This window comes from Apodemus sylvaticus, chromosome X, assembly GCF_947179515.1.
Source record: "Apodemus sylvaticus chromosome X, mApoSyl1.1, whole genome shotgun sequence".
In the NCBI taxonomy this organism is placed as follows: domain Eukaryota; kingdom Metazoa; phylum Chordata; class Mammalia; order Rodentia; family Muridae; genus Apodemus; species Apodemus sylvaticus.
The window spans coordinates 147,840,908-147,854,735 of record NC_067495.1 but is presented as its reverse complement, the minus strand read 5'-3'; the positions used below and the strand labels follow the sequence as shown (position 1 = coordinate 147,854,735).

The following is a 13,828-nucleotide window of genomic DNA, read 5'->3' as shown; positions in this document are numbered from 1 at the left end:
AACTATGCTCAAAAACAAAAGAAATTCTGGGGGAATCAGTATCCCTGACTTCAAGCAATACTACAGAGCAATAGTGTTAAAAACTGCATGGTATTGGCACAGTGACAGACAAGTGGACCAATGGAATAGAATTGAAGATCCAGAAATGAATCCACACACCTATGGTCACTTGATCTTCGACAAAGGAGCCAAAAACATCCAGTGGAAAAAAGATAGCCTTTTCAACAAATGCTGCTGGATCAATTGGAGGTCAGCATGCAGAAGAATGCGCATTGATCCATTTTTATCTCCATGTACTAAACTTCACTCCAAATGGATCAAGGACCTCCATGTAAAACCAGACACACTGAAACTAATAGAAAAGAAACTGGGGAAGACCCTTGAGGACATGGGCACAAGGGAAAAGTTCCTGAACAGATCACCAATAGCTTATGCTTTAAGATCAAGAATTGACAAATGGGAACAAACAATTTAAGATACTGTTTTGAAATAGCCACAAGAGCTGTGAGCAGGGGCCAGACTCAGCAGCAGACACTTGATATATTCAAATTACTCTCCCTGAAACACCCCAGTGCAACATGAAGTGTCCAAAAATCTGACAACAGCTTTCCAGGACATGTAACTCAGAGACTGGGAGGCTTCCCCCTCCTTCTGGGAGGGCTCTCCTCCTTGAAGTGTATTCACAGCAAGTAAACTCAGATTGCCACACCTATGCTACTCAAGTCCTTGCACTACCCATCCTGCAATGCACATTGAGCCTCACCCAGACTTTAGGAGTACTTCAATGCAATGAATTATTCCCAACTGCTCAATGGGCTTTGCAGAGTAGAATTCACTGGCCAGTTTTAGTGACATACAAATGGCTGCCCCCAAATACCCACCAAATGACTGAGAAATTCACCCTTGGGTATATACTCAGCAAATCAAAAGCAATGTTTTCCAGGCTAAATTATATGCCAAAGTTCTAGTACTTTATGATATGATTTTTTCGGGACAGGACCTTTACAGATGTCATTAAACTTAAGTTCTGACCCAATAAGATTTCTGTCCTTAAAAGATACCAGAGAAATGTTCACAGAGGATGTGGGAAGAGGCAAAAAGAGCATGGGATGGCCATTTACAAACCAAGGCGAGAGACTTTGAGAAAGACCAACCCTATTGGAACTTCATTTTAGACTTTTAGTTTCGATAATTGTGAAAAAATACAGTGGTTTATGTTACTCAGTCTGTAATACTTTGTTATGGAAAGTCCCATATATCCATACAGAAGTAACCAATTGTAGGTATCTCATAAATTTTTATAGATGCAGATTATGAGTCTGGGGACTGAAGGGACGTGGAAATAGTGTACTGACTAATGTACAGAGGGCTTCCATTTGGGGGTGACAAATAGGTTTGGGGGCTAGAAAAGAGTAATGCGCATTGTATAATGAATATTGTGAATGAAGGACACTGTATTTACTAACACTGAAGTGATTAATTGTGTCATGTGGATTTGATACATTTTAACAGAAATTTGTAATTATACAAAATAAGCCTTATTTGGAACATGCAATGTGGAAGTCCATAGTATTCTATAATGGAAATTCAAGTCTGGTGCAGAAAAAAGGTTTCTCATGCATGTAACTATATGTTACCAAATACCAGGCACACATATGTGAAATAATAAAACAGTTACACATAAGCCAAACCAACATACCAGTGCAAACCTGTGTCCAAAGCTTATCCACTCCTTTTCTATGAGAGCCTCAAATCCTTTAATGGTCCGGTAATAACTGTCCAACATCAGCATTGCCAGAGATGTGAGCTGGGATGTTCGATCCCACCCATCACTGCAGTGGATGACCACAGAAGTTTTCCCAGATTCTATTTTATCAGCAATTCTCACTGCACCAGCAAGGAGAACCTTTAGAAACGAAGGTAAAACAGACAAGGCTACATTAAATGTTTAATTGCTGTATAAGATAATTCTGTGCAAAAGTTTGGATGTCCTGGCCAATAAACCATAAAAGAATGATATCTAGGAATGAGGCTCTATTTCAGTAAGTTCCTAAGTTCTATTCCCAGTATCCTAAACAAAACAAAACACAACAACAAACACAAAATTAATTAAGAATCACTAGGAAGTATTAGCATCATGTTTTTTTAAAAAAAATATATAAAAATAACATAAATAAATGGGGTCATTTATTGAAGGGTCAAAAAGTTCTGTTAAGGCGGCGGCGGCGGCGGCGGCAGCGGCAGCAGTGGCTGCTCCAGCTGAAGGGCCATCAGCAGTGGAACCAAGGCGTCACAGGGACCAGTTGGGCCCTGCGCCCACGACCACTGACCTTCGCTGACCAGCCGGGCAGCAAGCAGCTGCAGTTGTGCGGCGCCTTTCCTGCACGGAGGCCACTTCAGAACTCGGCCTCCCACCAGTCAGGAGAGGAGTATCCATCTTGGTTCCGTACTCCAGGAATCGGACAGACTGAGGTACACAAACATAATCCGAGGCCAACACCGCGGTGGTCTGAGCCCAACGGGCGTTGGCCTGCACCCAGGCCCTGGGCGGGTCGGGGGGCCATCGGGGTGCCAACCCAGCCAGGAGGTTTTTTGCCCAGGCCTGCTAGCGCGCCGCCGCCATTTTGCCTGCAGGACGACAGAGAGCTCAGGCGGGCAGACCTGTAACAGGCATAGCCTAAGGCTAACAAAGCGGGGGTCCAGGCCCCAAAAGGCACAGGACTGACCCCAAGAACTGGGCGGCTTGGTGGGCAATCTGTGAGTCAACCCGCCCAGGTGATTGTTAGCAAAGCAGACTCTCCCGGCGCTTTCAGGGAGCGCGGGCGCACACGCCCGCCATCCTAGTCACCTGGCAAACCCAATTAACAGTCATAGCTCTAGGGGAACTTTGCTCGGACCTTGGCCTCCCAGGCTTTTGCCTGGACTCAGGGACTGGGCGGCCAGGCTAACCTTGTGTGCGACAGCCCAGTTGGCAGATCGGCTGCCCAGCGGAGTGAGCGGAACACAGGGGAGGTCACAGTAGCATACACCTTCCGCACTCCCTGGGAGTGCACACAGGCTCCATCTGCTCCACAGACACAATCTGGGGCAAGGCCTCAGGCAGAAGCCCTTAGCTCTACTCTCTCGGCTTCCGGATCCAGATCAGTCTGGGCGGCAGCATTACATCTCCAAGTCCTGCAAGTGGCTAGCTGGGCTTCCGGGCGGCCAGCTGGGAGAAGTCAGTGTGCTCCAGTGAATCCAGCGGGCCCCAGCGGGAGCCTTCGGGTGCCTGCTTTGGGATCTGAACAGCCTGGGCAGCAGCACACTGTCTACAAGCAGTGCAGGAGGTAAGCTGTGCACCAGAGGCCAACTGGGAAGGGGCAGCTTGCACTGGTGAGTCCAGCACTGACAAGATAAACTAACACCAGTGAGATCTAGATGGCAAAAGGCAAACGCAGGAACGTCACTAACAGAAATCAAGGCAATATGGCAACATCTGAACCCAATTCTCCTCTACCAACATGTCCTGGATACCCCATCACACCAGTAAAACAAGATTTGGATTTAAAATCACTGGTCATGATGCTGGTACAGGAACACATGAAGGTCATACATAAAGAAATTCAGGAGAAAATGGATCAAAAGTTAGAAGCCCTTGCAAGGGAAACACAAAAATCATTGAAAGAAATCCAGGAGAATACAAAAGCCAACAAGGAGGAAATGCAAAAAACACTTAAAGAAATACAGGAGAACTTTGCTCAACAGGCTGAGGTCATGAAAGACGAAACACAAAAATCTCTTAAAGAAATACAGGAGAACTTTGGTCAACAGGCTGAGCTCATGAAAGAGGAAACACAAAAATCTCTTAAAGAATTACAGGAAAACACAAACATGCAAGTGAAGGAGCTAAGCAAAACCATCCAGGATCTAAAATCAGAAGTAGAAACAACTAAGAAAACTCAAAGGGAGACAACTTTGGAGATAGAAAGCCTTGGGAAGAAATCAGGGGACAGAGATACAAATATCAACAACAGAATACAAGAGATAGAAGAAAGAATCTCAGATGCTGAAGATTCCATAGAAACCATGGACTCAACAGTTAAAGAAAATGCAAAATGCAAAAAGCTTGTAACCCAAAATATCCAGGAAATCCAGGACACAATGAGAAGACCAAACCTAAGGATTATAGGCATAGATGAGAGTGAAGATTTACAACTTAAAGGGCCAGCAAATATCTTCAATAAAATTATGGAAGAAAACTTCCCTAACCTAAAGAGAGAGATGCCCATGAATATACAAGAATCCTACAGAACTCCAAACAGACTGGACCAGAACAGAAATACTTCCCGTCACATAATAATCAAAACACCAAATGTTCTAAACAAAGAAAGAATACTAAAGGCAGTAAGAGAAAAAGGCCAAGTAACATATAAAGGAAGACCTATCAGAATCACAGCAGACTTTTCACCTGAGACTATGAAGGCTAGAAGGTCCTGGGCAGATCTCATGCAGACTCTAAGAGAACACAAATGCCAACCAAAACTACTATATCCAGCAAAACTCTCAATCACCATAGATGGAGAAACTAAGATATTTCATGACAAAACCAAGTTTACCCAATATCTATCCACAAACCCGGCCCTAAAAAGGATAATAGGAGGACAACACCAATACAAGGAGGGAAACTTCACCCTGGAAAAAGCAAGATAGTAACCTTTCATCAAACCCAAAAGAAGTTAAGCATTCAAATTTAAAAAATAACGTCAAAAATGATAGGAAGTAACAATCACTATTCCTTAATATCTCTTAACATCAATGGACTTAATGCCCCAATAAAAAGACACAGACTAACTGAATGGATACGTAAACAGGACCCTACATTTTGCTGCTTACAGGAAACACACCTCAGGGTCAAAGACAAACACTACCTTAGAGTAAAAGGCTGGAAGACAATTTTACAAGCAAATGGTCTCAGGAAACAAGCTGGAGTAGCCATTTTAATATCAGATAAAATTGACTTTCAACCCAAAGTCATCAAAAGAGACCCTGAGGGACACTTCTTGCTGGTCAAAGGAAAAATACAAAAAGAAGAACTGTCAATCCTGAACATCTATGCCCCAAATGCAAGGGCACCCTCTTTCGTAAAAGAAACTTTATTAAAACTAAAAGCACACATTGCACCTAACACAATAATTGTGGGTGACTTCAACACTGCACTTTCCTCAATGGACCGATCAGGAAAACAGAAACTAAACAGGGACACAATGAAACTAATTGAAGCTTTGGACCAATTAGATTTAACAGATATATATAGAACATTCTATCCTAAAACAAAAGAATATACCTTTTTCTCAGCACCTCATGGTACCTTCTCCAAAATCGACCATATAATTGGTCACAAGACAGACCTCAACAAATATAAGAAGATCGAACTAATCCCATGCCTCCTATCTGATCACTATGGAGTAAAAGTGGTCTTCAATAGCAACAGAAACAACAGAAAGCCCACATACACGTGGAAACTGAACAATACTCTACTCAATGATACCTTGGTCAAGGAAGAAATAAAGAAAGAAATTAAAGACTTTTTAGAACACAATGAAAATGAAAACACAACATATCCAAATCTATGGGACACAATGAAAGCAGTGCTAAGAGGAAAACTCATAGCCCTGAGTGCCTCCAAAAAGAAAATGGAGAGAGCATACATTACCAGCTTAATGACACACCTGAAAGCCCTGGAACAAAAAGAAGCTATTTCGCCCAGGAGGAGTAGAAGGCAGGAAATCATCAAACTCAGGGCCGAAATCAATCAAGTAGAAACAAAGAGAACCATACAAAAAATCAACAATACCAGGAGCTGGTTCTTTGAGAAAATCAACAAGATAGATAAACCCTTAGCCAGAATGACCAAAGGGCACAGAGAAAGTATCCAAATTAACAAACTTAGAAATGAAAAGGGAGATATAACAACGGAAACTGAGGAAATCCAAAAAATCATCAGATCCTACTACAAGAGCCTATACTCAACACAACTGGAGAATCTGGAGGAAATGGACAATTTCCTTGACAGATACCAAATACCAAAATTAAATCAGGACCAACTAGACCATCTAAACAGTCCCATAATGCCTAAAGAAATAGAAGGAGTCATAGAAAGTCTTCCAACCAAAAAAAGCACAGGACCAGATGGCTTCAGTGCAGAATTCTACCAGACCTTCAAAGAAGAGTTAACACCAATACTCTTCAAACTATTCCACAAAATAGAAACAGAAGGAACACTACCCAATTCCTTCTACGAAGCCACAATTACGCTGATACCAAAGCCACACAAAGATCCAACAAAGAAAGAGAACTTCAGACCAATTTCCCTTATGAACATCGATGCAAAAATACTCAATAAAATTCTTGCCAACCGAATCAAAGAACACATCAAAACGATCATCCACCATGATCAAGTAGGCTTTATCCCGGGAATGCAGGGTTGGTTCAATATACGGAAATCCATCAATACAATCCACTACATAAACAAACTCAAAGAACAAAACCACATGGTCATTTCATTGGATGCTGAAAAAGCATTTGACAAAATTCAGCATCCCTTCATGCTTAAAGTCTTGGAGAGAACAGGAATTCAAGGCCCATACCTAAACATAGTAAAAGCAATATACAGCAAACCGGTAGCCAGCATCAAACTAAATGGAGAGAAACTTGAAGCAATCCCACTGAAATCAGGGACCAGACAAGGCTGCCCCCTTTCTCCTTATCTTTTCAATATTGTACTTGAGGTACTAGCTCGGGCAATTCGACAACATAAGGAGATCAAAGGGATACAAATTGGAAAGGAAGAACTCAAACTATCATTATTTGCAGACGACATGATCGTCTACCTAAGTGACCCAAAGAACTCCACTAGAGAGCTCCTACAGCTGATAAACAACTTCAGCAAAGTGGCAGGTTATAAAGTCAACTCAAGCAAATCAGTGGCCTTCCTATACTCAAAGGATAAGCAGGCTGAGAAAGAAATTAGGGAAATGACCCCCTTCACAATAGCCACAAACAGTATAAAGTATCTTGGGGTGACTCTTACCAAACATGTGAAAGATCTGTATGACAAGAACTTCAAGACTCTGAAGAAGGAAATGGAAGAAGACCTCAAAAAATGGGAAAACCTCCCATGTTCATGGATCGGTAGAATCAATATAGTTAAAATGGCCATTTTGCCTAAAGTACTATACAGATTCAATGCAATACCCATCAAAATCCCAACTCAATTCTTCACAGAGTTAGAAAGAGCAATTATCAAATTCATCTGGAACAACAAAAAACCCAGGATAGCTAAAACTATTCTCAGCAACAAAAGGAAATCTGGGGGAATCAGTATCCCTGACCTCAAGCAATACTACAGAGCAATAGTGCTAAAAACTGCATGGTATTGGTACCGTGACAGGCCGGAGGATCAATGGAACAGGATTGAAGATCCAGAAATGAACCCACACACCTATGGCCACTTGATCCTCGACAAAGAGGCTGAAAACATCCAATGGAAAAAAGATAGCCTTTTCAACAAATGGTGCTGGTTCAACTGGAGGTCAGCATGCAGAAGAATGCGAATTGATCCATCCTTGTCTCCTTGTACTAAGCTCAAATCCAAATGGATCAAGGACCTCCACATAAAGCCAGACACTCTGAAGCTAATAGAAAAAAAACTGGGGAAGACCCTTGAAGACATCGGTACAGGGAGAAAGTTCCTGAACAGAACACCAATAGCGTATGCTCTAAGAGCAAGAATTGACAAATGGGACCTCATAAAATTACAAAGTTTCTGTAAGGCAAAGGACACCATCAAGAGGACAAATCGGCAACCAACAAATTGGGAAAAGATCTTCACCAATCCTACATCAGACAGAGGGCTAATATCCAATATATATAAAGAACTCATGAAGTTAGACTCCAGAAAACCAAACAACCCTATTAAAAAATGGGGTACAGAGTTAAACAAAGAATTCTCCCCTGAAGAACTTCGGATGGCGGAGAAGCATCTTAAAAAATGCTCAACTTCATTAGTCATTAGGGAAATGCAAATCAAAACAACCCTAAGATTTCATCTTACACCAGTCAGAATGGCTAAGATTAAAAATTCAGGAGACAGCAGGTGTTGGAGAGGGTGTGGAGAAAGAGGAACACTCCTCCACTGCTGGTGGGGTTGCAAATTGGTACAACCACTCTGGAAATCAGTCTGGCGGTTCCTCCGAAAACTGGGCACCTCACTTCCAGAAGATCCTGCTATACCACTCCTGGGCATATACCCAGAAGACTCCCCACCATGTAATAAGGATACATGTTCTACTATGTTCATAGCAGCCCTATTTGTAATTGCCAGATGCTGGAAAGAACCCAGGTATCCCTCAACAGAAGAGTGGATGCAAAAAATGTGGTATATCTACACAATGGAGTACTATTCAGCCATTAGAAACAATGAATTCATGAAATTCTTAGGCAAATGGATGGAGCTAGAGAATATCATACTAAGTGAGGTAACCCAGACTCAAAAGGTGAATCATGGTATGCACTCACTAATAAGTGGATATTAACCTAGAAAACTGGAATACCCAAAACATAATCCACACATCAAATGAGGTACAAGAAGAAAGGAGGAGTGGCCCCTGGTTCTGGAAAGACTCAGTGAAACAGTATTCAGCAAAACCAGAACGGGGAAGTGGGAAGGGGTGGGTGGGAGGACAGGGGAAGAGAAGGGGGCATACGGGACTTTCGGGGAGTGGGGGGGCTAGAAGAGGGGAAATCATTTGAAATGTAAATAAATTATATCGAATAAAAAAAAATACTGAAAAAAAAAAAAAAAAAAAGTTCTGTTAAAGGCAACTTTAGGCCAGTCTGGGTTAGGTGGTGAATTCAAAGACAGTTCAAGCTACATGAACAGAAAGATCCAGTCATTAAAAACAAAGAAACGTGGAGCTGGAAAGATGGCAGAGCAGTTAAGAGTGCATACTGTTTGTGTAGTGTTTGGTTCTGGGCTCTTAAGTCGGGAAGTTAACAACCACCTGTAGCTCTTCCACATTCAGGGGATCCAATACAATCTTCTGACTCCTGCAGGCACAGCCATTCATGTGTGTATATACCAATCTCCACAAATGCATATAATTTAAAATGAAACCATGGCTTAAAAAAAAAAACACAACTTTTTAGAAAACCTAGCACTAGGAAGGTAGAGTCAGGGGGATCAGAAGATCAAAAGAAGCTAAACAGAAAATTTGTGGGCTAGCATGGGTTACATGATCCTGTCTTTAAGTTGTTTATTTATTAATTTGTAATTAAAACATTGTGAATTTTTGTCATAAAAGCCCTCCACAAAGACTACAGTTTGTTTCCAGAAAAAAGGTCAAAAGGTTTCCTACACAGCCAAGATGCATTAATATATAATGATAAAAACCCATTTATAAATAAAAATATTTATGAGAGATGGTTAGATGCCTGAATTAGAAAGTAGATAAAAGACTGAACTTGTTTACCCGTATATATTCCAGCCAATGTGTCCCATCCACATTGGATAGCCAATGTGACTCATCAATTGAAGGGTACACGATCTCCTTTAATTTACGAAGTGACTCCCTCATCACATGAATATTGTGGATCTCCAAGAATATGAGTTCTGCATTAGGGTAAGCACTTTCACTTTCATATCCACCACCCTTTGCCTATAAAAAAGCAAAAGATATATATTACTTCTTGAATTAACTTTTGTACTATTTCTACTGTAACTAGACATAGACCACGAAAGATGCATCAAACTCCCTTGTTAGTAAATTTCTATACACTGTATGGTTGCCCTGGAACTGCCAGAACACAACAGAGGTGCCACAAACTGCCAACACAAACCAGCAGAAATGCACCATCTCATTGCAGTGCACCACTATCACCACATCTCATGTCTAGGAGGTTGAAATATAGGTGCCAGAGGGTCAGAGTTCCTTAGAAGTCTCTAGAAGAGTGTGCCACTTACTTTTCTCATTGCTGTGACAGATACATGACAAAAGAAACTTAAAGTGGCTTACAGTCTGAGAGGAGACAGTCCATTATAGGAGAGAAAGAGTAGTGACAGATGTGAGAGGTGACATTGATGAATGCTGCTTAGATCACTTTCTCCTTTTTATTCAGTTTAGGACCCCAGTCTAAGAGGTGGGGGTATCCACATTCAGGGTCGTTCCTCCTAAGTTGAACCTCTCTGGAAACATTCCCAAAGTCATGCCTAGGGTTGTATCTATAGGACTCTAAATTCCATCGGTTAATGAATAAGACCAACAACCACAGAGAATACTGCTCTTTGACTCTCTTTGTTCCTAGTACGTATAGACAGTCTAGGTTTAAATCCTCAATGCTTTAATCTCTATTTACATGTTTACAGTTGACCTCCCCTTTGTCTCTGCCTCTGTCTATATTTTCCTTATAAAAATATCTGCTGGACTAGTAAAAGGTCTTAGTGGGGAAGGCATTTGCTACCAAGCCTGACAACCTGAGTTTGACTGATACCAAGAACTGATATAGGAGAGAAGCAAATCCTGCAAGGTTGTCCTCTGGCATGTTCACAAAAGCATGCACATGTGCATACAAATAAATGTAATAAAAAGTGTGTCTGTCATGCTGAATTAAGGTCTATCCTAATCTGACTTTGGCTTAACTTGATCACATTTATAAGGATTCTCAGCCCTATTTATAATTGCCAGATGCTGGAAAGAACCCAGGTATCCCTCAACAGAAGAGTGGATGCAAAAAATGTGGTATATCTACACAATGGAGTACTATTCAGCCATTAGAAACAATGAATTCATGAAATTCTTAGGCAAATGGATGGAGCTAGAGAACATCATACTAAGTGAGGTAACCCAGACTCAAAAGGTGAATCATGGTATGCACTCACTAATAAGTGGATATTAACCTAGAAAACTGGAATACCCAAAACATAATCCACACATCAAATGAGGTACAAGAAGGAAGAGGAGTGGCCCCTGGTTCTGGAAAGACTCAATGAAGCAGTATTCGGCAAAACCAGAACGGGGAAGTGGGAAGGGGTGGGAGGGAGGACAGGGGAAGAGAAGGGGGCTTACGGGACTTTCGGGGAGTGGGGGGGGGCTAGAAAAGGGGAAATCATTTGAAATGTAAATAAATTATATCGAATAAAAAAAATTTAAAAAAAAAAGAGAGGATGGTGCCAATTTAACAGTGTCATAAAAAAAAAAAAGAGTCAGGACTTCAACATGTCGTTTTATTGAGGACACAATTTAATCCTTAATAATAATCCCCTTTCACCAACTATAGTTTTAAAATCAGTACCAAGTGGCTTTTATACAAGGTTTCTTCTGCTAGTGTCATTTATTTACCTAGAAAATGTCATACTATCGCAACATTTCTGCATAATAAAACAATTTGGAGTTCAGAAACCACAATATTTATCTTAGCAATTTAATAAGAGAAAATAAATGTAAAAAGTAAAAGAAATGTAACAAAAAGGGAGACAACTGATCTTATAATAAAACCTGGTCTGTAGCTAGCTTATACTTTTCAGAGGTTAATATTCACACATTTAGATGAAAGTTCGGAGAAACTGGCAGCAAGGTAAAAAGTTACAGCTGCTGTGGAAGACAATTTGATGGGTCCTCAAAAGTTACAATCGGTGAAAGTTATAATTGGTGAAAGAAGTCCCATATCATCCAGCCACTATGAACATTTGTGAGCAAGTTTTATTTAAGTACCTGTTCTGAATTCTTCAGCATATATACCCATGAGTAGAAGAGCTATATTACAATAGCCAATGGGGAGAAGCAATTTAAATGTCCACAAACAGATAGACAAATAGAATCTTCTCTTTCAATACAACAGAATATTATTCATCCAGAAAAAGAATTAAGTACAGATGCTACAAAATGGATTACCTTTTTAAATGAGTGAAAGACAGATACCAAAGAGTTCTTAAATGTATGATTCTATTTTTATGAAGTGTCCAATTGAGGGAAATATATACAGATAAAGACATATTAATTGGTGCCAGAGGCTGGGCAAGGGAAATGGGGAGTGACAACAAATGGATATAGAGTTCCATTAGGGGCAATGGATTGGGACAGTAGAGCTACTTTGCAGTATTGTGACTATATTGGAAGTCCTTGAAGTATAAACTAAGAAGTTTTATGTTACCTGAATTTTATCTTGATTAAAAGGTAAACATCTGTAACAAAGACTCACTATGAATTTAGTCTAAAACTAACTATCCAGTGTATACAAATAAATGTCCTGCTCTAGCTCAATACTGGAATGATGATGAGTAAGTTGAGACTCTGCTGGTCCTTTAGGCTCTCCAAGTTTGCTGAGGTAGGCAGAAGAGAACAAGATCAAGAGCAGCACAGGGCTGAGGGTCATGTGCTCTAGGATAGCACAGGAGGGGCCAGATACCTGGACAGCCAAAAGCAAAGAAGGCACAAGTTAGGGTACAGACAGGAATACCCAAGACAAATAGGGCACAGAGATGGGAAAGGACATGGCTTCCTAAAATGAAGAAAAATTCTACACAAATTATACCAAGTCACTGGTAAGAATGATAAATGAGAGAAGTCAGAGAGCATGCAGAGACGAGATGGTATGAGTAGAGGGGTCAGACAGTAGAGGAACAGGGTTATACTCGGAAGGGTTCATGAGGGTGACACATTCTGCAGGTAGATTAAGCACAGAGATGCAATCATGTGGCTGAAGGATCTAGGGCACAGACGGACATATAATTTGAGCTATTAAAGAGGCAACACATAATGGATAGGACAAGGGCTACACAAGGTATTGGCATAATTTATTAAGAGTCTATTGGTGAAGGAATATATTCTATGGGGAAGACTGGCTTCAAGTTCAGTGAGGACCAAATGACTTTGGAATAAAACTTGGCTGGAGACATTTATAGGTCAAGGTGGTCTGGAACTTGGAAAAAGTGTGAACTGTGAATATCAATGTGGAATATTTGTCATAAGGATGGATGACAAGGGAATACAGAAAAATGTTGCATGGTATTCCAGAACAATGTGCAATGTACGGACAGAAGAGTAGGCCAGAAGTCTAAAGAAGACCAATATTTAAGGAAAACAAATGAGTGGAGGGAGAGAAAGAGAGAAGAAAGGAGAGAGAAGAGAACAGATAAGAAGGTAGGGATCATAAACAGAGGGAAGGAGAGAGTGGAGAGAGCAGAAGAGGAGAGGGAAGGGGAAGCAGGGAGAATATGAAGGATTAAAGTCCTGGGTAGTCAGGAGAGGCCAGGAAAGGAAAATAAGGGCCAGGGAGAAAGCCACTTCTTCTACCTTAATAAGATGCAGGAAGGGAAGACAGTTCTTGTCAGATATAGCTTGTCCTCTATGAAGAAGCAGTCGTTTTTTGAGAATGAGGGTCTGGGCAGGACTATATACTTGAATTGCCACAAAATGGGTTGAAATGGCCTTTGTGGAGAATCAGGAGCTGGTTGGAGAAATGTAGAGGACTACCACCCAGCAGCCCTGAGGAAGGTACATAGGAGAGGTGAAGTGAATTGCAAGGCAGTGATGACTTTGCACACTTTGTGTTCAGCTATAAGCTAGGCATAGAAATCAGTTCCTGGGAGCCAGTGGCCAATGGGGAGGAAACTCTATGAGGGGATTAGCTAGAATCTCAGCTATATAGCATTTCAGCACAGAGGCAGCATACATGCACTAAGAATTAGGATAAACCTGGGGAACATAAAGTCAATTTGCTGCCTACAAGCTGATTATAACAATGCACAGAAGACAAAGGCTCATTAATTAAACCAAGACTATAGAGTTAAAAG

The 13,828-nt window shown here is 41.0% G+C and overlaps 1 protein-coding gene across 2 annotated transcripts in view; it reads right to left on the bottom strand.

Annotated features, from left to right (window-relative positions):
* Window positions 1-13,828, bottom strand: part of Mtmr1 (myotubularin related protein 1) — a 68,887-nt gene that overhangs the window by 20,654 nt on the left and 34,405 nt on the right. For both annotated transcript variants that reach the window (XM_052170137.1, XM_052170138.1), the window contains 2 exons: window positions 9,510-9,695; window positions 1,700-1,906 (listed from right to left, as the gene is read on the bottom strand). In XM_052170137.1, coding sequence (XP_052026097.1) covers window positions 1,700-1,906; window positions 9,510-9,695 — 393 coding nt within the window. The remainder of the gene's footprint in view (window positions 1-1,699; window positions 1,907-9,509; window positions 9,696-13,828) is intronic.